This window comes from Carlito syrichta, unplaced genomic scaffold (assembly GCF_000164805.1).
Source record: "Carlito syrichta isolate Samal-C Ts95f unplaced genomic scaffold, Tarsius_syrichta-2.0.1 Scaffold305648, whole genome shotgun sequence".
In the NCBI taxonomy this organism is placed as follows: Eukaryota; Metazoa; Chordata; class Mammalia; order Primates; family Tarsiidae; genus Carlito; species Carlito syrichta.
In genome coordinates this window covers 34,122-61,132 of record NW_007249744.1, presented here as the reverse complement: position 1 = coordinate 61,132, position 27,011 = coordinate 34,122, and the positions used below count along the sequence as shown (strand labels likewise).

Sequence of the window (27,011 nt, the reverse complement as noted above, 5' to 3'; positions counted from 1 at the left end):
ACCTCAGGCTGTGGGAATCAGGAGCCTGGGAGGCAGCTCTGCACAAGGTAGCTTCCCAGCCTCATCCCGCTAAGAGCCCTCCTTGCTATGTGCCCACAGGCAGGAGCCCAGAACCAGTTGAGAGGCCTCTGGCCATCCTGTGGGCCTGGGGACTACTGGTGCCATCCTAGCCGAGGGCCCAGGGAATTTCTCCCAGAGGTTGGTCTGTGTCCAGCTCCTCCCCTCAGTCGTTCTGACCTTGCAGGGAGGGGCAGGGCTTGCAGAGCCAAAGGTGCTGCTGTGAGCTGGTGGCCCAGTGCTGCTCGGAGGGCAGGGCCTGTGCCTCAGGTCCCCCCCCCACCCCAGGCACATTTGGGGTTTGGAAACAAAGGTATTCCAAGAGATTCCTGGGCCAGCTGGGGCGGTAGGGAGGAAGGCTTGACTTGCCCTTCCTCATTTTGCAAATGAGCAAACAATAGGGAAAGCCGAGGGAAGGAGCGGGGCGAGAAAGGGGGGTGCCTGACAGCTTGGACCACCTGGACCCTGAGCCCCCACCTGCCTGGGGATGGGTCTCTGGTCACATTGCAGGGCTGTCATGAGGGTGAAACAAAGGCAACGTGGGCACTTGAAGCAGCAGAAATGGCTCAGAACCAGGAGCTGAGGGGCCATTGTCCACACAAGGCCCGAGGTACTGTAACACAAAGGGACCCATGGGGAGCCCAGCACCAAGTCACACAGCTAGGCCACCATGGGAGAGGGGTGGCCTCCAGGCAGCTGGGACCTCAATCCACAGGGGGCCAGGGATGGGGCCTAAGGAAGAGAAAGAGGAGGGAAATGGAAGCAGGCACAGGTGGTGGGGTCAGGACAGGTTAGACAGAGGGGACTCTGGTAGACTGGGACTTGGATGGAAGGAAAAGAAGGCCTGGAGCAAGAGTGACCGTGCAGATGGCACAGCTAGCATAGAAAGTCAGGCCAAAGGAGACAAGAGGGGTCCTTGGGAAGGGGGAATTTCGGGCCATTCATCCAGCACCCTCCTCCCACCTCCCTGCCCCCAATCCAAGCATGCCAGCATCTGCTTCCTCACCAGCAGGACAGTACTGGACCCTCCCTGCCCTAGGCCCCGAACCTACTGACCACCATTCAATCACATTCTCAGTCTCCAGATCCGTCCCTGAGCCCAGTCCTGCCTCCGGGTGGTTCACTGTCCTTGACCACACCCCATACCTCCCACACCAGCTCCAGTCTTGTGCCTTTGGCCCAGCTGGGCAGGTGGGGTATCTGCAAAGCTGCCCCCTCACTCCTTCACCTTGGTATGTGCACACAGCACAGACAAGGGTCCCTTGCTGGATCCTTTCCACCACTCACAGCCTGCCTTGCTGGTGCCAAAAGAGCCACACACACCGCTCTGTGGAGTGAGGAGGGCTCCGGGAATGCGGGGTATCCAAACCAGCCCTTGAAGACAGAGTAGCACTTGACTGGTTGGGCCTAGGGGAAGAAAGGCCCACCTGGCAGAGGAAACAGCGGGGGCAAAGGCCCAAACACATGAAACACTCCGTGGCTGGGTTGCAGAATTGGGGAATGGGACCGGCCAATGCAGGAAAGGTCTTGAATGTGAGAGGTCACAGGATTCCTGGGGGCCTTATTCCTGGTTCAGACCAAGTCCTTTGGAGGGAGGGGCTGCCCTGGGCCTCTGATCTGGGGCAAGATCTCTGGGCAGTAGAACTCATCCTAGAGGTTTTCGTAGACCAGGTTAAGTTCACTCTCATCCTCAAATCTATGTTGTTTCTCCTGGATAAAACAACAACAAAAAACAAACAAAGAAAGACCATTAGGGAGGAAAAGAGTGAGCCTGCACTAGTTTGGTTTTAGCCAGAGGCAGCAGATTGCTTCCTGTGTCGCTGTACAGGGCCTATCCTCTGTCCCCAAGCCCACCTCCCCACCACACTGCCCCCACCCATGCTTTCTGCCTTCCAGTCACAGAGGCTCCCTTTCCCAGCCTCAGGGCTGCCCCACATGCCTTCCCTCTCCTCAACCTGTTTCCTGACTGCCTCTTACTCACCCTGCCTATGGGCTGTCTTAATCTCCTAAGGATCCCCTTCTTCCTCCAGCCCTAGTCTGGTCCTTCCCTGAAGCCTGTCCCTCACAACAGGGCTACAAATGTGTCTGTGTGTCCTTGGGGGTCCGTGACCCTGCTCCTGCAGAGAGAAGTTCCCAGAGGCCAGGGACATGTCTAGTTCTCCTGTCCAGCACCCTAGGACTGGCACAGGGAAGGCTCTGCCTGAGATGACCCGGACATCCTTGGGGTCCTAGGGTGGGAAAACCCAGCTTCTAGTCAGGACCTACTTGAAGGCTGAGTATCATCGAAAGGACTTTGAAAATAGATATAACAAACAGTGCCAGCCTGAACCAGAGAAGGCCACGCACCAGCTCCCCACACTCCGTGACAGCTCTTCCAAGGTGCCTGTGAGCTCCTGTTCTGGCTAGATGATGATACCTTGCTCTTTCTAGTATTCAAAGTTCTGGTGCAGATGTTATTCAACTTGGAACTCACTTGAATCCAGGGGCAGTTGGTATTGAAGGAAAACATTACTCATCCACTTTACAGATGAGCAAAGCAAGGTTTAAAAGAGAAATTGTGATCAAGAACTGAGGCTCTGTCAGGACAATAACAGCACCTTGACCAGGCCAGCCCTGTTCCATCAGTTCACACTCCAGCTCTCATCTTTAGCCAACACCAGCCTGGTGGCAGCTAGAAACCTAAAAGCCCTTGCCTAATTGGCCAGTGTAGACACTGTGCCCTATGGTAGTTATGATTGCTCACACTGCATGCACAACCACTGTGTCCCGGGTAGCCCTCTCAGCATAACGTTCTACCCTTAGAATTCTATGAGGTGAGTACTGTTAGGTTCTTCAGTTTATAGAAGAGGTGGCTCAGGCACAGAGAAGTTAGATAACTGGGCCAGGGCTGCACAGCAGCCAAAACATGGAGCAGCTGCCTCCAGGGAGCACTAGGGTTTATCAGCAAGTGGCTCACTTCCACATCCTATTTAACCCCCACTTTGCAAGTGATGGGAAGGTCAGATGGAATGAGAAGCCAGGCTTGATGTCCCTGGGCCTGGATGTTGCTGATCCAGCCCCTTCATACCTGGACAAGAGGGCACCTGGCAGTGGGCGGGCTGCCGTCCTCACTCTCGATGCAGGCGTAGACCTCAGTCTCTCGGCGCTGCAGGGCCTGCGGGAGATAGGGTGTCAGGTCAGAGGCCGATGGGCAGAGGGGAGGCCCTGGGCCCCAGCAGCCGGCCTCCTGCCTGGGAGTCCTGGGAGCCATAGCCATGTGTAGCAGTCAGAGTTACTTGCCCCTTCACTGCTTGTGCAGGGCTGACTCCTCTCTGCTCCTGTCACCTCCCTTGAGGACCTCCGGCAGAGTCTTATGCCCCACCTGGTGGGCTCTATCCAGGCTTCTGCCTGGCTGGAAAGTGGGGCCCAGGCCTCCTCCCACCACCCCTGCCTGTCTTGGGCCCTTGAGGGCTTGGCAGCCGGCAGCCTCCTGCATGACACCTGGGGCCACTGCTCCAGTAGAATCCTAAAAGGGTAAACTGAGGCAAGGTGGGCCAGTACTGTGGGAAAGAGGAAGATTTGCAATACAGGGAGGTTAAAGTTTGCTCTCTACTTTCCACAGACAGAAAGCCTCTCCTGACATCTGCCTTCGCTTCCCTGGTTCCCGGCCTCTGTGAGGGTCCCACCTACCCATACCCTCTGGGTCTCCTCTGACACCCATACTAGCCTGTGCTCACCAATGACCTAGGCACTCATTAGGGTCACAGTTCTCACCCATCAAGCTTGTGCCCTGCTGGGAGATTTGGGAGTCCAGCCCTGGCTCTCAGCATACTCTCCTTCTCCCTGCTGCCTGTCATTTTTTTTCATCTCCCTTACCCCCACTTCTGGGCCAATTGGGCTCCAGCCATTACCCAAAAGCTCCTCCTTGGAGATCTTAAGCTCTCACCACCCACTCTCTGACCACAGCCCACTCCCCTTCCCCCAGCCCAAGCCTCCTTCCAGGACAGCCCGAGTGAGTGGTGAGCTTGGCTGGGGTTGGAGGCCAAGACCTGGACCTCCATGGCTCCCTGCACTGGGTCATATCAGAGTCCCACTCCCCATCAGCCTACTACCAGACTAGAAGTCGCTTTTTTTTTTTGAGTTGGAGTCTCCCTCTGTCACCCAGGCTGGAGGGCAGTGGCACGCTCCCAGCCACTGCAGCCTTGAGCTGATGGGCTCCAGCCATCCTTCTGCCTCAGTCTTCCAAGTAGCTGGAACTGCAGGCACACGCTACCATGCCTGACTAATTTTTTTTTATTTATTTTAGAGACAAGGTCTTGGCCAAGTTGCCCGGGCTCAGGCAATCCACTCACCTCGGCCTCCCAAAGTACTGAGATTACAGGCTGCCCCACCGAGCCCAGCCAATTTTTTAATTATTATTGTAGAGATGAGGTCTCACCAAGTTGTCCAGGCTGTTCTTGAATCCCTGGTCTCAGACAATCCTCTCACCTTCGTCTCCCAAAGTGCTGGGATTAAAAGCATGAGCCACCGTGCCCGACTAGAAATCTCTTGAGAGCAGAAACCGAGTCTGGTTTGTCTCTGGGTTTCTGATCCTTCAGCTGTGCTTGGCACAAAGAGAGCAGCACCAAGTGAATTAAGGTGAGGGGGCTTCTTGTTCATTGAGTTGTGTCCTAGGGGCCATACTCTAGTTCCAGCTAAGAAAGGTCTGACCAGAGGCCTCGAGATGGTAGAAAGAACCAATGCTGTGAAGTCAGACAAGACTAGGTTCAACTCCCAGCTTTTTTTTTTTTTTTTTTTTTGAGTTGGAGTCCCACTGTCACCCAGACTGGAGTGCAGTGGCATGCTCCCGGCCACCACAGTCTTGACCTGCTGGGCTCCGGCGATCCTTCCGCCTCAGCCTTCCAAATAGCCGGAACTACAGGCGCGCGCTACCATGCCTGGCTAATTTTTTGATTTATTGGAGAGATGAGGTCTCACCAAGTTGCCCAGGCAGTCTCGAACCCACGGGCTCAGGAAATCTACTCACCTCGGCCTCCCAAAGCTCTGAGATTACAGGCTGAGCCACCGAGCCCGGCCAACTCTCAGCTTTGACACCTGCCAGCTACAGGTAACTCCTTAAACCTTTCCATGACTCAGTTTCCCCATCCATAAAATGGGAATAGTCACATCTATTTTAAAGGCTCAATACGTGATTAAATGAGATATTGTGCATAAGGGGCCCTGCACATAGTCAGGCAAACAGTAGGTGCTTAATAAGCCACTGTTGAATGATCATCAGGGGAGATCAGATGCCTACACTCCTGCCCTCTCTTCGGCCACAGTCTGGAGCCTCCCTCAGAACCTGATGGACTCCAGAGCAGAGCCCAACAGCCTAAGCTGGAGGCAGAAGCCTTTCCTTCCCGAATGTACGTGTCATATGGATGCCGGCTGGTTGCCAAGGAGGCGGTTTCCCTGGCAACAGGCAAGCAGGGGTTGCTGAGGCAGGCTGGAGAGACAGGTGGTGCTCAGAGGCAGGAGGAGGGCGGGGAGGCGGGAGGGGAGGAGGAAGGGAGGCGCCAAGAGGCAGCTGGGCATGAAAATCCGTGTAATAAACCATTTGGCGCTTGGGAGACCCGCACTTCAAGGGCATCAGACACGGGGGTGGTGGAGTGGCCCTGGGGACCAGTTCAAGGGGCCTCTGAGCCAGAAACGGTGAGTCATGGGAGAGGGGCTTCCAAACTGCCTCTGAGTTGAGAAGGGGGCAGAACTGCCCCCAAGGAAAAGCCCGATTTTCAGTGTAAAGAAACTTCCGAGGCCTGCTCTGGTTTGCGTGGTCTTCATGCCTGCCCAGAGTACTAGCTACCCCCAGCAAGCCTGGTGCATGGATAGGCATATATATGTTTCTCAGCAGCCTTGTGCCTCCCACTCTCTGTCCACCTAGGCCTGGACCCCTCCGAGGTCTGGCAGATCTGACAGTCCCACAGAGCTGAACATTTCTGGTCACAGAGGGAAGGGAGGGAAACAGCCTGCTGGCTGGCATCTCGGCAGGGGAAGCAGATCTGGGGTCCCACAGGTGGTTCCCTCTCCCTCCTGCCTGGCACCCATGAGCCCAGAGAGGCCGGGGATACAGCACACAGAGCCAGAGAAGAGCACCCTACCCTGGGACCCCACAGGCCTCTAACCCACACTGCGGGTGAGTGGGTGATTGTGCAGCGGACAGGGCAGGAGCAGCTGTGGGGGCTGAGGGCAAGGAAGGCCAGGAGGTGGCCACCAATTAGCAGCTGCTGAGTGAAGCCTTTGACAAGTCCTGACCTGCTGGGCTGCATTTGTATTCAGGGTGTGACCTGCATCACCAGGCTGTGAAATGCAGGGTGCAGCCTTGTCAACAGGACACCCTCTGAGCTCTGAGCAGCCCCTCCTGGTCCTCCTGGGTGATGATGTGGACCGCCTCCCTGAGGCTGCCTGCTGAGGGAAGACTGAGCAGGACTCTGAATGGGCTGCCTGTGGGCCTGAGCTGGGCTGGGTTGGGGGCTGGGGCTGGGCCTTGGGACTGGGGTCTGGGCTGGGGGCTGAGGGCTGGGAACTGGGGGCTGGGCTGGGGGCTTAGGACTCAGCTGGGCTGGGTTGAGCTGGACTTGGCTGGGAGCTGGAAGCTGAGGGTAGGGGCTGAATCAGACTCAGCTGTGTCTGTCTGTAACCCGGGCCTTCCAGGCCCTTTTGCTCTCTACTTTCCAATAGGCAGTAGCATTGACCCAAATGGTTATCAGTCTGACAGAGGTGCAAAGTCAGTGCCAAGATCTTCCTCTAGGCAAGCTGAGGCCAGCCCTGAAGCCACCTGTTCTTGGTCGGACCTAATCTGAAGGTCTTGGACATTGGGGGTAATGTGTGAGACTGGGGGCTATTGTTCAGAAAGGAGCACACTCAGTGTAGCACCTGAGGAGCCTCCGAAGGCCTTTCTAACTCCACATCAGAGTCTTGTGTTAGAACAGTCCCTCCAGCTGCAGGGGGGAGCAGAAAAGGAGGGACCAGAGGCAAGAACAAGATGGAGACACCGGCCAGGCAGGGGCTAGGAGGGAGCTGCAGGAGGGGTCTGGATGCTGCCGAGAGAAGATATGAATCAGTGTTCCACACTTGCCACGGGGTGTCTCCTCTACCCTGGGTTGGTGCTCATGGAACCCCAGACACCTAGAAGGTAAGAATGGTCTTCTGTCTATCCATGTGGCAGTTGAACACTGAGCACCTACTGTGTACTGGGAACTGGGCTGGTGTGAGGTGAGGAGGGATCTTGGGACTAAAAGTACTCATGAAAATAAAAGATGGCCATAAAGGTGCTGCAATGATGCAAAGAAGGAAGACAGGGATGAGAGTGGAAGACGGGAATGGGAAGGTTGTGATTTTAAGAGGGAGATCTGGAAAGGCAGCACTGAAAAGGTCCCACCAGAACAGAGAACTGAAGGACTGAGGGGGTGACCGTGGACAGCATTAGGAAGGATGTTCAGCAGAGGGAACAGCCAGCACAAATGCCGTGGGGCAGAGGTGTACCTGGGGTATCCCCTTGGAGGACATGTGAACAAAGCCACAGTAAGGGTGCTGACTTCGACCCTCAGTGAGGTGGACACCTCTGGGGGACCGTGATGGCTATGATAATTGCTTTGCAGACCTCCATTTCCAGGAACCAGAATTGACCAAGGACTCGAAATTGACCAGCTGCTGGGCTCTGAAATCCATCACCATGTTTGCACAAAGACATCATGCCTCTGACTTGGGCGCTCCTACAGCTTGAGATGGTGGGATGGCTTAGGGTGCTCCCCTTGGGTTTCCTTCCCCCAGGATCAGACCTGCACCACTGTGCAACTGCTCTCCTAGTCTTTTCCAGCCCTTCCTCATTTTCTCTCACAGGAGGTTTCTCTGATTAAATCCCTGCTCATCTAATCCCGTCTTGGCGTCTGCTTCTCACAGGATCTAGACTCACCAAGAGCTCTGAGTGAGGGCCATGATCTGTCGACGGCTTAACAGGATCACTCTGGCTGCTGCCAGGTGGAAAACAGACTGGAGGGAAGGTTGGTGGGGGGGGGGTGGATAAAAATAGGCCAGCTGCTTAGAGACTGACTGCAGGACTCCAGGTAAGAAATGGAGTGGCTCAGCCAGGCTCAGTAACTCAGCCTGTAATCCCGCGCCTTTGGAAGGCTGAGGTGAGTGGATTGCCTGAGCCTGCGGGTTTGAGACCCGCCTGGGCAACTTGGCGAGACCTCTTCTCCACAATAAGTCAAAAAATCAGCTGGGCGTGGGTGGTAGAACGCGCCTGTAGTTCCACAGCTACTTGAAAGGCTGAGGCGGAAGGATCACCACAGCCCAGCAGGTCAGGCTACGGTGGCCGGCAGCGGCCACTGCACTCCAGTCTGGGCGACAGAGTGAGACGCCAACTCAAAAAAGAAAGTAATGGAGTGGCTCACGCCAGTGTTAGGCTGGGGCAGTGTTAGGCTGGAGACGTTTTGAAGCTAGATTTGCTAATGGATCAGATGTGGGCAGGGGTTGAAAGAGGAAAGGAAAGGACAACTTCGACATCTTCATCCTGAGCGACTGGAAGGCTGCAGCTGTCATTTACCCCAGCGAAGATGGCTGCAGAAGAGGCATCCGAAAGGGTGAAGAATTGGAGTTTGGTTTGCGAAAGACGCTGCTCAGACATCCAGGTGGAGTTGATACAGGTTTTCAGAGGAGATGTCAGGGCTCGTGATATAAAAGTAGGAGTTGTCAGGATATAGATGATCTTCAGAACCTTGAGGCTGAATGAGATCACCCAAAGAGATGAGTTAAGAGAAAAGAAAAGGGGTCCCAGGACTGGGCTCCAACCCTTACTCCAATGTTCAGAAGTCAGGGTTCTACTGGTTCCCAAGGAGGAACCAGTGAAGAAGATTGAGAAGATGTGGCAGTGAGTCGGGGAGGATCAGGAGAGAGTGGAATGTTCTGGAAGCAAATATAGGAAGCGTGTTGAGGAGAAGGAAGAGCTCAGTGGTGTCAGATGCTGTTGATTCATCAAGGAAGATGAGAACTGAGAACTGGCCATTGGATTTAACAATGTGGCATCAATGGCGACCCTGAGAGGGAAAGTTCTGGTGAAGAGGTAGGCTGCAAGCCTAGCAGAGAGAATCAGGGAGAGAGACACTGAAGGTGAGTTTTGACAACTCTGGAGAAGTTCTGTTATAAGGAGTTGGGGAGAAAGCAGGTACCTGGAGGGACATGTGGGCTTGAGATAAGATGGAAGAAATCCAGCATGTTTGAAAGCTATAAATGCAATGTTGTGTCATTAACCCTGTTGTGCAGATTATGGAACCAAGACTCAGAAAGTTTAAGTGAGCCAAAGAACAAAGCTCAGATCACCAGTCTTTTTGACCCATCTCAAATCCATGCTCTTAATAGGTCAAGTTTTTAGAAACAAATTGAAACAGTACAGCTTTTTTTAATGTCCTAGTATATCAGGTGCACTTTTCCACATGAATAAAAAGCAAAAATTGACATAGTTAAATGGAGAAATAAACAAATCCGTAATCATACTAGCAGATTTTTAACTCACTTCCTTTCACAACTGATAAAACAGGCCCCTAAAACTCCACACAAGCGAAGCACACAGGCTCACACCTGTAGTTCCAGCTAAGGCAGGAGGAGCACTTGAACCCAGAAACTCAAGACCAGCCGGGACAACATATGAGACCCCATTAAAAATTAATTTAAAATATCAGGCTAGGTGTGGTGGTTCACGTCTGTAATTCTAGCACTTTGGGAGGCTAAGGCAGGAGGATCATTTGAGGCCAGGAGTTTGAGACCAGCCTGGGTAACATGGAGACCTCATCTCTACAAAAAGCAAAAACCCCGACAAAAATTAGCTGGACATGGAAGTGTGTGCCTGTAGTCCCAGCCTACTTGGGAGGCTGAGGTGGGAGGACTGCTTGAGTCCAGGAGTTCGAGACTGCAGCAAGCTTATCCACTTAAGTTAAAGACTGCATCCCAACCTGGATGACAGAGTGAGACTCTGTCTCAGAAAATAAATAAGTAAATAAATAGTCAATATAGATCAATAAGGATATGGAATATTTTATCAACATGATCAACAAACTTGACCTATTGTATATATAGAACACTCATTCAACACAATAAGTTTTTTTCAAGTGCACATAGAATATAAACTAAGCCATATAGCAAGTCTCAAAAGATATGAAAGGATTAAAATTATGCAGGATATATTCTCTGATTACAGTGGAATTAGCTACCAATAAAAAAAGAACATAGCCAGAAAATAATTAAACATCAGAAAATTAAGCAAATCATGTTTAAATAATCCATAGGGCAAGGAGGAATTCTCAATGAAAATTTTAAACAGAAAGATAATGAAAGTATGACATACCAAAACTTGTGGGATGCAGCTAAAGGCATACTTAAAGGGAAGTTCATAGCTTTAAATGAGCAAATTAGAAGAAAAGAAGCTGAACATAGTGGCTGACACCTGTGATCCCAGCACTTTGAGTGGCTGAGGTGGGAGGATTGCTTGAGTGCAAGTGTTAGAGACCAGTCTGGACAATATAACAAGACTTCATCGCTACAAAAAAAGTCAGACATGGTAGCATGAACCTGTAGTCCCAGCTACTCAGGAGACTGAGGTGAGAAGATTATCTGAACCCAGGAGATTGAGGCTATGGTGAGTCATGATCGTGCCACTGCACTCCAGCCTAGGTGACACTGTGAGACCCTGACTCAAAAAAAAAGAAAAAGAAACTTTCCCCTAGACTGAACACAGTGGCTCATGCCTGTAATCCCAGCACTTTGGGAGTCTGAGTAGGAAAACTGCTTGAGTCCAGGAGGTGTAGAACAGCTTAGGCAACATAACAGACCCCAATCTCTACAAAAAAAAAAATTTAGCCAAGCACGGGGTCATGTGCCTGTAGTCCCAGCTACTCAGGAGGCTAAGGCAGATGTATTACCTGAGCCCAGGAGTTTGAGGCTGTGGTGAGCCGTGATCACGCCATTGCACTCCAGTTTGGACAATAGAATAAGACCCTGACTCAAAAAAAAAAACAAAACCCCACAAAAACAACAAAAATACCTTCCCCAGATCTCCAGAGGTTGAGAACAAGACAAGGATACCACTGTCACCGCTCCTATTTACTCCAGTGAATAGGAATATTGAAGGACATGGACAGTGCAATAAAGCAAACAAGAAAGAGATAGAAGGTATGAGGATTGGAAAGGAAGAAGTGGAACTTGCATTATTAATAGATGACATGACTGGGTTCATAGAAAGTCTGAAGGAACTTGTAGAGAAACGATCAGAATTAATGAGTGAATTCAGCAAGGTCACTCTCTATATAAAGCCTAAATACAAAAATCAATCATATTTCTACATACCAGCAGTCGAGAATGAGAAAATAAAATGAAAATGAGGACAACACCTGTACCCTTAAGCTTCATCAGGAGGATTAATGAGATAATGGGTATAAAGTGCTACCACAATGCCTGGCACACAGTAGGTGCACAGCAAATGGCTCTGACATTATCATTATTGTTAATGTCATTCTTCTCTGTCCTGGTCCAACCCCAGCTGGTAGACCCTTGTCACAAGGGTTAGCAAAGCCCTGTGGCCTCCCATCACATCTCCTCTGTGGTCCTGCACCCTCTACAAGCTGCCTCACAACCCTGCAGGCTGTTGGGCCTCTTCACCACACTCCAGAGAAGTCAGCCTGAGTCTCAGAGGATTCTAAACACAGGCGAGAAAGCGACTGCATTCAGAACAGCGTTTCCATGAAAAATAATCTCTAGCTGGGCTCGGTGGCTCAGCCTGTAATCCCGCGCCTTTGGGAGGCTGAGGTGAGTGGATTGCCTGAGCCCGCGGGTTCGAGACCCGCCTGGGCAGGCGAGACCTCATCTCTACAATAAGTCAAAAAATCAACCGGGTGTGGTAGTGCATGCCTGTAATTCCGGCTACTCGGAAGGCTGAGGCAGAAGGATCGCCGGAGCCCAGCAGGTCGAGGCCACGGTGGCCGGGAGCGGCCACTGCACTCCAGTCTGGGCGACCGAGTGAGACTCCAACTCAAAAAAAAAAAAAAAAGCCTCTTAGGCCAGGCTCGGTGGCTCACGTCTATAATCCTGTACTTTGGGAGGCCAAGGTGAGTGGATTGCCTGAGCCCACCAGTTCAAGACCCGTTTGGGCAACTTGGCAAGACTTCATCTCTATAATAAATCAAAAATTAGCCGGACGTGGTAGCGCACACCTGTAGTTCCAGCTGCTTGGAGGGCTGAGGCGGAAGTTTCGCTGGAGCTCAGCAGGTCGAGGCTGCAGTGGCCAGGAGCATTCCACTGCACTCCAGTCTGGACAACGGAGTAAGACTCCAACTCAAAAAAAAAAATCTCTTAGAGCCGGGCACAGTGGCTCATACCGGTAATCTCAGCACTGAGGCTGAGGCGGAAGGATTGTTGAAACCCAGGAGCTTGAGACTAGCCTGGGCAACATTGTAAGACCTTATCTCTACAAAAAAGAATTCAAAAAATTAGTTGGGCATAATGGCATGTGCCTGTAGTCCCAGCTCCTTGGGAGGCTGAGGCAGGAGGATCGACTGAGCCCAGAAGTTTGAGGCTGCGGTGAGCCACGATTTTGTCGCTGCACTCCAGTCTGGGTGACAGAGTGACACTCCTATTCAATAATAATAACAGTAATAATAATAATAGTAATCTCATAAAATATATTTGTTCAGAAATATGTTCATGAAAAAGTAACTGTACTACAATTTTTTAAAAAGTATGTGTGGATGAGTCTCTTTGTATATACTTATAGAAAAAAGACTGGAAAGTCAATGCTAGTATTTATCTTGGAAGAAGATGGGATTAGCATGCTGGCTATTTTCTTCATTTATATGTGTGTATATATATTCATCGTGTGTGTGTGTGTGTGTGTGTGTGTGTGTAGCGTATGTGTGTGTGAAGAGAGAGAGGGAGGGAGGAAGAGAGCAAGCGAGAAAGAAATGTTTTCATCTAACAGCTGACACTAGAACTCCACATAAGGAAAACACCATCATGAGATGCTGAGATGCTGGGAGAGAAGAGAGAATATGGGAAGTCTGAGGCCACGTGGGAAGCTGCGGCTGGTAGAAACTCCCTGGGGTGGAGCAGCTGAAGGCCCTTAGAGAACCATCATGTTTCACTTGGTGCTGTGGGTGCTGCCCGCTGGGACGTTCCCTGAGCCTCGCTGCTGCCTGCCTCCTCCTCAGCAGACATGGCCACACTCTGGACGTCCCCTGTGTCGGGTGCCGTTGTGTTGGAGGAAGGACTCGAGTTTCACATGCAAGTCAAGGGGGGTGGGAAAGGGAACAGCAGCAGCACAATCAGGCACATTCCTGGTACCAAGGCAGCCCGTGAACGTGGCCTGAGGAACCTGCAGGGCCCCTGCAGGGCTGTGCCCCTCCCAGGTGTGGAGTGGGAAAGTCCACTCGGTGGCTTCGGATCCCACGGCCCTGAGACCTCAGCTGACACTCGGTGGCATTTGTTCCTCACTTTCTCTCCACTGAGCATATGTTACTTGTGGAACTAAAAGCAACATGATCGAAAAACAGTAGTTCCTTGCCCTCCTCGGCCCCAGCCACTGGGCAGCGAGACTGTGTGCTGGCTGTGGTGGGTGGGTGGGGTGGGCGAGGGCAGCTGAGCCTCCTCAGCCCCTCGTCCTCCGGCCACCCCTTACAGTATGATAAAGACTGTTGAGGAAAATGCTTACGACACTGCAGGGTGCTGGACAAACAGGGTTCCAGCCCGTGTCTCCCTGTGACTGTAACGACATAAAACGTGTGTGATGGGGAGGGAGGGAGCGAACAATTGAAAATCACTGATGTGTTAAGGGTATAAGATGTTGCTTGACCTTTTCCTCTTTCTGTGATTTTTGTTTTTGCTGCAATGCTGTTTGTGCAATAAAAACAAGAGGAAGTTGGTGAGCTGGTCACCGTCACTTCTTCATTTCTCACCAACTCGTGCCCTTACTACCCCTTGCTCTGGAACTGAAGGGCCGTGCCAAGGTGGGAATGGGCGTGGGATCTGACATCTGAATGCCCTCCAGGGGCCCCGCACATACAACCTCTTTTCACCGTCATAGAGATTCCGCAGGTAGGAATTATGACCCCCATTTTACAGATGAGGAACTTGAGGTTCAGGGAGGTCACACAGCTGGTGGAAGACCAAGCCAGGGACTCAGACCCTGCATGAGACCTGAGAGAGGTCGAGTGAGTCCAGGCCCCAGGACTCACCGTGTACACGGATTCTGTTGGAGGCTGCTTAGGGTTGCTGGCAGATCTTGGGTCTGGGCACTTCTCGGTGGGGTGCTTCCCAGGAGCCTGCATCTGTTTCTGTAGGGAGAAAGGAGTCGGGGCTGGGGATGAGTGGCTCCCATCTTCCTCCCCTCAGAGACCCCCACCAGGGCCAAGGACAGCAGATTGTCGTGAGGCCACACAGAAATCAATCACTCAGCACCTTCCACCCCCACTCTCCAGGGAGATATGGCAAATGCCTCCAAGCCCGCATCAAATTACTCACACACCTGGAGAGCCAGGCGATGGAAAGACCCACACAAAGCACTGTCCATGGACAGAGCACCTGGCTCAGGGGCAGAAGCGCAGGACCCAGTGCTAGTAGGGCAGAACCCCAGCCATGGAGCCGCCTGCTGTGGGCAGGAAGCCCAGTGTCAGTCCCTCTCTGCCCTCACTGCCTCTGACTCTGAGCAAGCTGTGGCCACTCTCTGGATCTCAGTTTCCTCAGCAATAAACCTCCTTTGTGGGACTGTTGCAAGGATCTGAGAAGGGCATAGAGGGGTGGGGTTGGGTTCTTGGAACCCCGGTGCAGTGAGGAGGCCCTTGATCAACCAACACACTTGTCAACCACCTGTTAGCCAGGCATGAAGAGGTGGACCCCGTCTCTGCCCTCCTGGAGTTTAGGGTCAGTGGAGAGACGGAGGCTGATTGGCAGACACAGAGCATCCAGACACCAGGAGGAAACCAATGCCCCATCAGGCAGGAAGTGGTGTTGACAGCAAAATCTGAAGGCTGAGAAGTTCATTTAGCAAGAGAGGGAGGAGGGAGCTCCAGGCAGAGGGAACAGCGGATGCCAGGGTCTGGAAGTCTCAGGCACTTGAATGTGAGCATGGCCAGAGAGGTGAGCCTGCCCAGTGTGGGCCAGGACGGCCTTACAGGGCCACATGAAGGGTGTGGATGGTAGGAAACACCTGAGGGCTTCCAGTGGGAGGCGCCAGGGTCAGAGCTCTGTTTTAGAAAGCTCACATTGGCTGCGGTGCAAAGCACTAATGGTCGTCAGAGGCCAGGGCAGACCTGTGGGAGGGTGAAAGGCTGGGCGACAATCAGGAGGCGGCACGGGTGGCTCCTTCCAAGGCAGAGGGAGGCGGTCCAGACGTCCCCCCTCATCGCAGGCACCACACTGCCAACAGTGGAGCAACAGCAGCCTCATCTCAGGGCAGGAGATAATTAAAAACCCTGGCCGCCTGCCAATCCCCGGCCCATTTACTCCGGGATTAGCTCTTGAGAGCTACTTAACTCTCAGGCAGAAGCCGGCACCGCCCCCAGTCACAGCACGACAATAGCTAAGAACTTGGAGCCAGGTAGGACTCCAACACCTGACCTGCCTTATCTCATGCGTCCCTCCACAGACCTGTGGGCAAGTCTGCATATCGTCTCTGTTCTGCACACGAGGAAGTGAAGGCTCAGAGAGGGCAGGTGACTTGCCGAGAAGTGGCACACAGCCGGGAAGTGGCAGAGGCAGGATTGGAACCCAGGTCTGTGTTTCATCAAGATCCTGGCCAGACAATAGCAGGAGTTTTTGTTCCTCTGTTTTGTTAGAATGTGTAGGTCTCACAGAGAGGCGCTGGTGTCTGTGTAGCACTTTACAGTTTGCAAAGACCCCGAGACTTGCCCTTATTTTCATTTAATGCTCATAATAGCTTGAGAAGGGAGCGTGGAATTGTCCATTTGACAGAGAGGGAAACTGAGGCTTGTCCAGTTAGTAAATGGCTGCCTTGGATGGAACCCAGATCCTCAAATCCAGGTCCACCTTCCCTTCACTACCTGCTTCTTCAGGCACCATCACAGCAAAGGCTGTGATCCCCTCAGTGCTTTCTCTTGTCAAGAGAGCCAGGGTTCTAGTGCCTGTCCCCTCCCTGAGCTAGCTGACCTAGACACCGCCATGGCTGAAGGATGTGAGCTCATGACAGTGGCTCTCCTGGGAGGCTGATCTGGGGTCAGCTCTTTGGACCCACTGGAACTGGAAAACACAATCCCTGGAGCTGCAGGTACCTGTCACCCTTCTCTGTGCTGGGCCTGGGCTGGGCTGCTGAGGGCCCTGCAATGAGCAAGACCCAGACCTGGTCTCATGGCTCCCCTAGTGAGTCTGGTGGGGTCACGAGTGCCCCTGTGGGGCCTCAGGAAGGAGCTCCAAGTCTGCAGGAGGCTGGAGCAGACTTCTTGGGCTTGCCTTGTGCTGTCTCTTGAAGACAGGGGAGGCGTGTACAAGCTCTCCGCATCCAAGTATCCCATATCATCAGGAGCCGTGCATGGAACAGGTTGGGGCAGGAGGTTCACAATGTGTCAGGGACATGCAATGCCGAAGGGTGGAGAGTGTCGTGAAAAGAAAAAGAGATGAGCCAGAAGCAGGTACAGGCAGGACCACAAAAAGCTGAGTGCCATGTGGCTTTACTCTGAGGGCAGTGGGGGCTTTACTCTGAGGGCAGTGAGGGCAGTGGCACTAGAGTGCCACTAGTGCGGGGATGTGTTTGCATTTGCATTTCATAAGGCTCCCTCTGATGTCACAGATGCAGGGTGGACTGGAGGTCTGGCAGAGGGAGGAGACAGGACTTGCCTTTCAGGGGGAGCCAAGGAGGCCTAGGCTGGGCTGAGGGGTACCATGGAGCAGGGAAGGAGCCTCCCTTGAAAACTCAGATGAATGTTTTTTGGTGTCGAGGGCTGGGGAGGCCCTGCTCTTTGAACCAGCCTCACCTGTCTGAGCACCCTGTCCAGGCGGTCAACATTTGCCATGTCAATTGCGACTTTCAAATGAATAACCAGTGGCTTCTCCTACCATGCTCAGTCCTCAGTTGCCCAAGCCTCCTCTCACTAGTAGGCGGTGGGAAGTGGGGGGAGTCACCAGATCTGGGCCGAGACCCAGCTCTGCACCTGAAGGGTGATACCGTCAGCAGCTCAGAAAGCCTGTTGAGTCTCAGCTTCCTCCTCTGTAAAATGGGAGCAATAATGTCACCTTGCTCACCTCACACCCTGGTAGCTCCCATGCATCTTCCAGGCCCCAGAGAGCATTTCTTCCATCACTCCCTCCACAAGTACCTACTGTCTGCCAGGCTCCCCTAGGCACTGAGGACACCAAGTCCCTGCCCTGCAGGGGCTGCACTTAGGTGGGGGAGACAGCATAAACACAGAAGCTGGGGTGCCAGCAGCAGTGAGGGGAGGCATGTGTGAATGCAGAAACCATGAGAGGATGACAGAGCCCTGAGCCAGGGATGTGGGGCACGGGGGAAGAGGCTGGATCCTAGAGAGACTGGGCACAGGGCTTGCTGAGGGGACAGATGTGGGGGTAAGAGAGGAGTGCCATGCACAAGTTCAAGAGTTCAGGCCTTGGAGTTTGAGCCTTGAGCATCTGGGCAGATGGTGCCATTTGCTGAGGCCCTGGAGACCTGAGGGACTGGTGACTGTTGTTTTTGGACGGGTAGGTGGAGATGTTCGTAGGCCCACACCGAGCTGTCGTGCATGCTGTGGGCTGTGGTCTGGAGCTTGGGAGAGGGGTTCTAGGTAGCATCCTCTGTGGATGGAAATGTAGCCCCCCAATGCAGAGAGATCACTGGGAGCACAGAGCCCAGAAGGCCTCTGAGGAAGGAACCAGGGTGTGCCAATGTTTAGAGGCCACGAAGAGGAAGGTAACCTAGCAAAGCAGCCCATGGGGTGGGACGGAGCCACAAGGGGTCCTGGAGCCAAGGGAAGGAGTGTGTTGTGCTGTGGAGGAGGAAAGTCGGCCACACCTGATGTTATGAGAAGACAGAAACAGCATCAGAGAGCGCCTGCTCTGAGAAGACCAACTTGACCCCCAAGCCAGGCAAGGGCCCTAAACCCGCTCTCATGGTCATCGCTGCTTTCTCAAGAAGGCGATCTGTCCTGGTGCTCAAAGTGCCTCACACCCACACCAGCTCCTCCACACATTTCACAACCCCACGACATAGCACTGACTATGCCGCCTGTGGTCATCCAGGGCTCCTGTCTGCCAGCCCTGCTACTCCAGCCCCTCCCGGCAGACCCCTGAGTCTTCTTGTCACTCTCCAGCTCCCAGTGTCCCCAGGGGCATGAATTCAGAGCTCCCCCTGCCCTGCCCTTGCAGGCATCAGGGTTGGCACTGGCCCTGGCAACGTCATCCAGATTCGACCCAGCAGAGCCTCCGCTGGCGCTCTTCACTGCCCCTAAGCCACCAACCGTGGGTCTGGGCCTCTGTCGCCTGGAGTCAGGCGTCTTCAGCTTTGACACATTCATCCACTGCCACTGCAGATGCTCCTGGGCTCTCTCTCCCTTCAGGCCCAGGCTCTCACATCAGCGCATCCTCCACGCGTGGGTTCATGGGAAACTCCTACTCTCAAGCACCGGCCGTGCCTCAAAAGTGGGCGGTGGGGGGCTATCCTTATTCCCATTTCCGGAGGAGGAAACTGAGACTCAGAGAGAGGCTCAAACCTTAACAAGAGGGGCTTGCTTTCATGCTGTCTGACACTTAGCCTAGTGCCTGGCACATGCTAGGCACTCAACAGACATTCCTGGAAGGACAGGTAGGAAGGAGTGAGGAAGAGGAGGAGGAGGAAGGCAGGAGGCCCTGAAGCTGTCCAGGGCGTGGGGACCTGGCAAGCCTATGACTCCAAGCCTTGGCTGCTCCTTCACTGACACTGCGACCCAGTTCCATTTTGTTTTTGTTTTTACTAGCAAAATACTTTATTTTATAATGATAAAACAAGGAAACAGTCTTGTTTTTGTAGAGCAGGAGATGGGGCCCCTCAGCAAGGGAGAGGGCTCAGGATCAAGATCTCACCTGGCCCCGCTCTGCCCCTCACCTGCTATGTTTCAGGCCCACGGAGGGCACTTTTATGGGTCACCACATAAGCCTGGGTGGGGGTCCACGGGTAGGGTGAGTCCCTTGTCTCCTGTGCTGGAAGCCCCATTTTCCTGTCCACACCTGCACTCCACCCTGCCCCATTTCCAGCAGGAGGCTGTTGGAATCCCGACCTACTCAGGAGACCTCGTAGTGGAGGCTGAGCTATTGTCCGGGAAAAGCAAAAGAAAGGATGGGAGCAGAAACTGAGGGCGGAAGCTGGGGGTATGAAAGAAAGGCGCAGGCTTGACATGTGGCTGCGCACATCCGTGCTGGGTAGGGAAGGGAGGTAACGCAGCAGCCAGCAGGTCTCTGTCCTAACCCTGGATTTGCAGAGACTGAGGTTTGTGCTTCCTGTCCGTCTTGGGCCTTTCCTGCTCAGCTCATTCCTGTGGCTGGGCTGGAGGCAGGGGAGAGACAGGGCCCTCAGGACTCCACAGTGGCACCCAGAGCCTGTGGGCTCACTTCACCCTGCACTCATCAGCAAGGAAAGGCCAGATCAGGACGAGTCGTGCCAGAGTCTCACCAGCAGGACAGGAGAGGAGCCAGCATCATGGCTGAGGCCCTTACCCAGAAGGCAGGAAACGCTGTCCCTGAGGCTCTCAGGGGTTAAGGGGAGCAAGTTCTCATTCTTCTAGCACCTCAAGCCTTTTCTAGAAGATCAATGACATCTCCAGCCTTAAGACAAGGGCGGGAAACTGAGGCCTGGGTTTGAGTCCTAGGCCTGCATGTGCCGACCATGGGTCAGGTAAGCTTGGATCTTTGGCTTCCTTATCCAACCTTCCAGGTCATAGTTCTCGGAATACTTGCCCTGCTCTAGACACCCTCAGACTCCCTACCCCCACCCTACAAGGGAGCCGAGCAAACCTGTAAGCAACGAACTCTGGCAGCACCCCCTTGGGTCCACCTGCAGCCTTTCACCCACCTCACTCACCGCTCTATTATGGCCATCTTGGTGCCAGCCCCTATCACCTCTGCCTGGATTCTATTCCATCAGAATCTAAGTGTGATCCTGTCCCCCTCCCTCATATCACCTAGGGTAAGAGCTAAAATTCTTTCAACGTCCCAAACCCCAGCCTCATATCCTCTTACCCTTCCTTCCTCTGCTCTCTGTGAGCTCAGGTCATACCAGCCACATGGGCCCCTGTTAGCTCCTAGAACATGCTAACCCTGCTCCTGCCTCAGAGCACCTGTACCTGCTGTTCCCTACTGGACATGCTTGTCCCTAAAGTCCATCTGCCTCCTGCTTGCTTCCCTTCATTCTGGGTGCTATGTGGGTATAAGCACCCCCATTCCCACACTCATTCCCTCCTCACTTTGCTGGGTTTCTTCCTAACACTTATCCCATCTGATATACATTACCTATTCACTTGGTGGTTTATAATTTGTCTCCCCTCAACCAGATTATAAATTCTTTTTTTTTTTTTTTTGAGTTGGAGTCTCACTCTGTAACCCAGACTGGAGTGCAGTGGCCGCTCCCGGTCACCACAACCTCGACCTGCTGGGCTCTGGTGATCCTTCCGCCTCAGCCTTCCAAGTAGCTGGAACTACAGGCATGCGCTGCCACGCCCGGCTGATTTTTGATTTCTTGTAGAGATGAGGTCTCGCCAAGTTGCCCAGGCGGGTCTCGAACCCGCGGGCTCAGGCAATCCACTCACCTCAGCCTCCCAAAGCGCTGGGATTACAGGCTGAGCCACCGAGCCCGGCTCAGATTATAAATTTGATAAAGGCAGAGATGTTATCAGTCATTGCTGTATCCCCAGTACCTAGAACAGGGCCAGGAGCATTGTAAGTGCTCAATATTTGTTGAATGGAAGACTGAACATGAATTCCTAACTAAGAGGGCCTTCTCTAGGTGTGGACAGGGTCTGGCCCTTTGGGTGCAGGGGTTGAGCATTCCTTGACCCAGGGAGACCCTAGTGGTGGTGTCGGTGCCCTCCCCTCCCACCCAGTGCCATCACTGACTGAGCTGTTCCTAGGCTTGGCCCCAAATGTCCCCCAGAGGGTAAAGCAATGTGGCCTGAACTGCTGATTGCACCCTCTGAGGTACCAGGACCAAGGGTCTGAGCCACAGCCTGGAGCCCTAACCAGCCATCTGTGCATCCCAGAGCCTGGCAGAGAACCTGGTGCTCACTGAGTACAGCATCCTTTCACTCAACACACGCGGACTGAGCACCCACCGTGTGCTGGGCACGGAGCCATGTGAACAAGACTGCCTCGGTCTCTGCCTTCCTGACACCTGCTGCCTGGCAGGGAGGGCAAGCAGGTATCAAAGAAGAAGCCACAGGGCTGGGTGATGGCAGGCATGAGGGAAGCCCCAGGGGGATACCCCCCTCCGCAGGGAGATGCCATCCATAGCATGAGTGGGAGCTGTCAGGTGAAGGGCTGGACTGAGCTCCCCCACCCATTTTTATTCCAGCCCTGACTCTGCCCACGCTTGCTGTGTGACTTTAGGCAAGTCACAACCTCTCTGAGCCTCAATGTCCAGAGCTTAAAATAGGAAGAAATCTCCTCACAGAGCTAAGACGGTGCACAGGTGAGCTCACACACATCAGGATGCTGGTGCACGGTGGTTCCTAAACTCTTCTTTCCTTTGCTGGGATCAAGAAAATCCAGGCAGCAGTTCTTAATCTGGGGGGGAGGGGGTTTGAAATGGTAAGTCTGAGGCCTGTGGCCTCCATCATATTTTCAGAAGGACTGAAGAGACTTGGTTTCTTGCAACACAACCAAAAGGGGCCTGGTGGCAACGAGTTAGAGGTGCAGACCCAGTCGCAGAGAGGCACAGGAGGGGTCCTCTCATCCCAGGCATGGATGCACCCCACCAGGGCCCACCAGGATGCCCTGTGCAGGGAGGGAGGGCAGCCCTGCTGCCCCTGGAAGGCGTTCCATCAGGGCACATGTTCATCCCATACCTTCTTCCAGAGCAGTAAAGCTGTGCCCAGGACACTCAGGACAGCCAAGAAGCCAGTGAAGCCAACGAGCAGGGACTTCTGCGGGTTCTGTGGGGGCTCTCGGTACCCCGTGTCTAGGAGGAGGGGCAGGGAGCAGAGGCGTCAGTCGCCCAGGGGAACTGGGTCATACCCCACCCCTCCAGCCCCAGGCCCCTAAACCACCATGTTCTCCTTCCCCCAGGACCCCACTGAAACACTTCCCCACAAACCCCACCCCACTGGACCTCCCGGAGCCCCGTCCTGGGTCTGCATCATTCCGCTTGCTCTACTAAGCCTCGTTTTTTTATTCACTGCTTGACTCTCTTTAAGACAGGGCTCCTTTGGCGTCTCTGCCTCAGTGACCCTAGGTGGGTCGTTTCACTGCTTGGGTGTCTTCTTTTCCCTCTGTGAAATGGTGGTCGCATGGATGAGTGTGGTAAGGACAGAAGGAGACAGGGTTTGCACTGGGGCCGAGGAGAGGAGGGGCTATCCCAGGGGAAGGGAGGACAAAGCCCTCCGCCTTCTCCTGAGCCATCCCTTCATCATCTGCTGCTCCTCCCTTCCCCACCCCATCCCTCTGGCTGGCAAAAACGTGTGGAGTGCCCACCATGTGACAGGCACATGAGTGGTGTTTACCCAGCACCGCCTATTGCCGGATACCAGCCCTTAAACGCACAATCTTGTTCATCCTCATAAAAGCCCTGGAAAGGCAGAGTGTGGCCATGAAGACCAGGCCCAGGTCACAGCCTCGCAGGCCGTAGGACTGAGATTCTGAAGCCCCAGCCTTTTCCGGTGGGGATGGCAGAGGCAGGTCAGAGAACCATGGCTTTGGCGATGGATTCCTTCTTAACTCTGGGGTTCACTAAAATTCTGTCTCCAGAAAGACATTCACGAGCCGAGTGCTTGCGTACATGAGGCCCCCACAAATACATACGTGCACATGTCTAATTCTGCAGAGGCTCAACCCAACCCCCCTCCACCTCGTGCCAATGGGACACTGAGGCCAAGGGGCCAGGTGAGCTGTCTCAGGTCACCTACAGTGGTGGCTAGGGGAGGATCCACACACCAGGCCTCTGCCCCTCCCACACACAGGTGGAGCCTTGGCACAGCCACCGGCAGAGGGTCCCTGAGGACGCTCTGTCCTGCTTTGCCAAAGCTGGAAGACAAGGCAAACAGTCTCCACGTTGGATCCTGTGACCCAGACTCTGCCAGTTGAAACGTCCGGGTCCTTAACCCTGGGAAGAGCCGCAGAGGAAGCCTCACCTCTGACCAGGATGAAGGTACCCTCGCCGTTCACCGTGGATTGTGACCAACATATGCTGCAGTAGTAGGTGCCAGTGGCCGATGCACCTGGCGGTGTGAAGGTGATGACACACAGAAAGGTGTGGGTCTGGTTCTCTACACCCTGGCCAGGTGGGCAGTCGAGCATCTTCTTAGAACTCCTCTGGCCCTGGAGATTCTCGTGAAAGTAGCTGACTGTGAGGTCCTTGAACTCTGGGGTGTATGGGTAGGTGATCTTGCAGCTGAAGGAGATGGCTGTGTTGGCCAGGGAGACCATGATGGGGAGGCCATTATGGGTTACTGACTGTCCTCCTACAGGGGAAACAAGGGGAGTGAGTGACAGGTCACTGAGGTTGCCTCAATCCCACCTGTGTGCCCGTGCATTCACCCATTCAGATTGGCTCCCACTTCCTGTGCACTTGCTCCCCAGGTGTGCCTTACACTTCCTGTGCACAGGTGCAGCTCCCACCTCTCACGCACTCACCGTGTGCACCTTACACACACAACTCCACCTCTCCTAATACACCCCGAGGCAAAGTAAGAACCTTGGCGTACAAAGAAGAGTGTGAGGGTCAGGGAGGTCAAGCCACCAGCCCCCAGTCCCTCAGCAGGTATGGAGTGGAGCTACAGCCCTACCTGGGGCTGGGAGACCCCAGAGCCTACACTCCCAGCCGTTTTCTCAAAGGCCAAGAGGCGGAGTTGAATAAAAGCAAGCTGAGAGGGGCAAAAGCTGGTAAAGGATGGGAAGTAAAGGAAAACCAAATAGCAAAGCCCGAGTGCCTCCCTGCAGGAGATGGAGCGGGAGGCTGCTCTGCCCACAGTTCTCCCGCGCCAGGGGAGGAGGCACGCAGGCAGCAGGAGAAACAAACCTTTCCCAGAATTTGGGCTTGGAGCGGATTTGTCAAGTTTTTACACAGTGTAATAAGCAGCATCCCCAGAGCGTTTTCCAGCAACACAGAGGTGCTCCACATGTGGTCATTTCTGCTGTGACCATGATGTTCAGTGACCAAGACAGAGCCTGTTTTACAGACACCATCCCACCCCAGCCCCTTCCCCACTCATCAGGGGCCCCTCAGAAAACAGTTTGAAAATCCCAAAGCAGCAGCCCTGCCCAATGGGGCCCCCAACCTCTCCCACAGGCTTCTGAGATGCCAATCAGATCCTTGGACGGGATCAGCAGCCACTGCCCCCCAGACTTCAGCTGCACAAGCCCCTCGGCTTCAGTGTTCCTGGCCTCTCTAGGTTCTTCCTTCTCCAGCAGCTGAACAGCAGACAGTTCTAAATTGAGGTCGGCAGCCAGCCGCCAAGAACACGCAGCTCTGGTTGTTAATCGGGAGAAGATCGTGCATTTGAGATGCTCAGAAGGAGCTGCAAGATTTATTTTGTTGGGGAAAGTGAGGCGTGGGCCGGGCCTGGGTATGGGGCTGACGTGAGGCCAGACTGGTCCCTTCCTAGGTCTCTTCTGCTCAGCTCTGAGCTAGAGCCCCAGAAAGAAGATCCCAAGGGGAGGTCAGGCCTTCTGGAAAACTCGGGGACGGGGACAGAGATAGCCTTACTCGCTGGTTAATCTTTTGTAGCTCTGACCATATGGATATTTTGAGCTTCCTGTTGAGACACCCTTGCCCCCAGGGAACTAAAGCCACTAACAGTTCTAGGGAATGGACTGGTGTGTCCAGCTGTCACAGGGAGTTGGCTTTGTTGTATTTAATAGATTGATGCTCACCTGTGGATATCTACTGAGCTAGCACCTGGTTTTCTCCAGGGCCAGGATTCCTACCCCAGGGCCCCCTTCTGGTGGGCAGAGTTGGAGGGGATCTTACAATGTACATCTCTGGATTCTATTGCAGGCATTGATTCAGGGTAGAGGCTTAGCTGAGATGTGGCAGGGGCAGTGTAGAGGGTATGGGAGGTTGTTGCATAATCTCCCAGGTGGGCCAGGTGCAGTGGCTCATGCCTGTAACCCCAGCTAATTGGGAGGCTAAGGTGGGAGGATCACTTGAGGCCAGGAGTTCAAGACCAGCCTCGACAACCTGGCAAGCTTCACACCTCTAAAAAAAATTTTTTTTTTAATTAAAAAAAAGAGATAAGAAGGACAGGATGAATCACAAATGGCTGAGAGTATGACTCATTCAGTCCATCAGCTGACACTGCACATACAGGCCACTTCTCTGTGCACCTACCCTGTAGCCCCTTGACCCGTGGCTCCTGTGGCCCCTCCTTACCTGGCCAACTCCTACTTAGTCTCCTGGGCTTGGTTCAGGAGCTATCGGTCAACTTTTATCTGTATCTTCCTGTTCAGTCCCAGTGAGTAGCCAGGGCAAGCGGCGCCTGGCTAGTGTTTCTTCCTGGCGGGCAGGATTGGAACCTGACCCAAATCACCAGGAAAGTGTCTGTGCCAAGTCCTTTCTTCCTCCCCTAGGACCTCCTGCTCCTCCTTACAGTGTATCTAAGAGGCCACTACAGGACCTGTGGAGGGTGGCCATGCTGTCAGCATGACGAAGTGACCTTCCTGTTTGTCCTGTCAGGAAGACATCAGTCCAACTATCTTGAAAATTCTCCTCATTTAAGATATCCTTCTAGAAAATGATGGAATCTGCTACTGCAATTAAGCCGATCTTTACAATTCTGGGGAAATCTATAAAAATAGATGTCCATTGTTCTGTGTTCTTCTGGATTTGGTTTTTTGTTTTGTTCGAGTTGGAGTCTCACTCCATCGCCCAGACTGGAGTGCAGTGGTACACTCCCGGCCACCGCAGCCTCGATCCACTGGGCTCTGGCGATCCTTCCACCTCAGCCTTCTAAGTAGCTGGAATTACAGGCATGTGCTACCACACCCGGCTAATTTTTGATTTATTGTAGAGATGAGGTCTCACAAAGTTGCCCGGGCGGGTCTCGAACCCGCAGGCTCAGGCAATCCACTCACCTCGGCCTCCCAAAGCACTGGGATTACAGGCTGAGCTACCGAGCCCGGCTGGGATTTGTTATTTTAAGGTCAGAGGGTTAGGATCATGAAAATGCATGGCCCAGTGCAGGCCCGCCACAGGGAGGAGAGACTTCAGAGCAAGAACCTCAGACCTTGGATGGAGCTGCTGTCTCCAACAAGAGAGGAGAAGAAACTCTCTGACAAGCTCTGCCAATAACGATGGCCTCAGTTGGGTATAACAGTTGACACCTGTAATCCCAGCATTTTCAGATGCTGAGACAAGAGGATCGCTTGAGTCCAGGAGTTCAAGACCAACCTAGGCAACATAGCAAGACCTCGTCTCTACAAAAAATTTTTAAAAAGCTAGCCAGGTGGGGTGGCAAGTATCCATAGTTCCAGCTACTAGGGAGGCTGAGGTAGAAGGATCGCCTGAGCCCAGGAGGTTGAGACTGCGGTGAGCGGTGAGCATGCCATTGTAGTACTCTAGCTTGGGCAACAGGGTGGGACTCTGACTAAAAAAAAAACAAACAAAAAGACAGCCAGTCTGGAGGCATCAGGCCAATGGGGTAGGGGGGAGAATGTTCATAGTTATAGCTGAGGTCACCTTCAGGTCTGGCCTGCGGATGTAGCACATCACCTCCACTACCTCCACCACTCTCTCCTTTTACTGGGGTGTCGGCACTCCCAGCATGGACCAT

At 53.6% G+C, this 27,011-nt stretch overlaps 1 protein-coding gene across 1 annotated transcript; it reads right to left on the bottom strand.

Moving 5' to 3' along the window:
* Nucleotides 1-1,707: 1,707 nt before the first annotated feature.
* NFAM1 (NFAT activating protein with ITAM motif 1) lies at nt 1,708-27,011 on the bottom strand. The gene is made up of 7 exons (XM_008062020.1): nt 26,918-27,011; nt 24,519-24,668; nt 23,373-23,702; nt 22,092-22,204; nt 14,292-14,390; nt 3,125-3,211; nt 1,708-1,767 (listed from the first exon to the last, which is right to left on the bottom strand). The coding sequence occupies exons 1-7, from the start codon at nt 27,009-27,011 to the stop codon at nt 1,708-1,710; spliced, it is 933 nt and encodes a 310-aa protein (XP_008060211.1).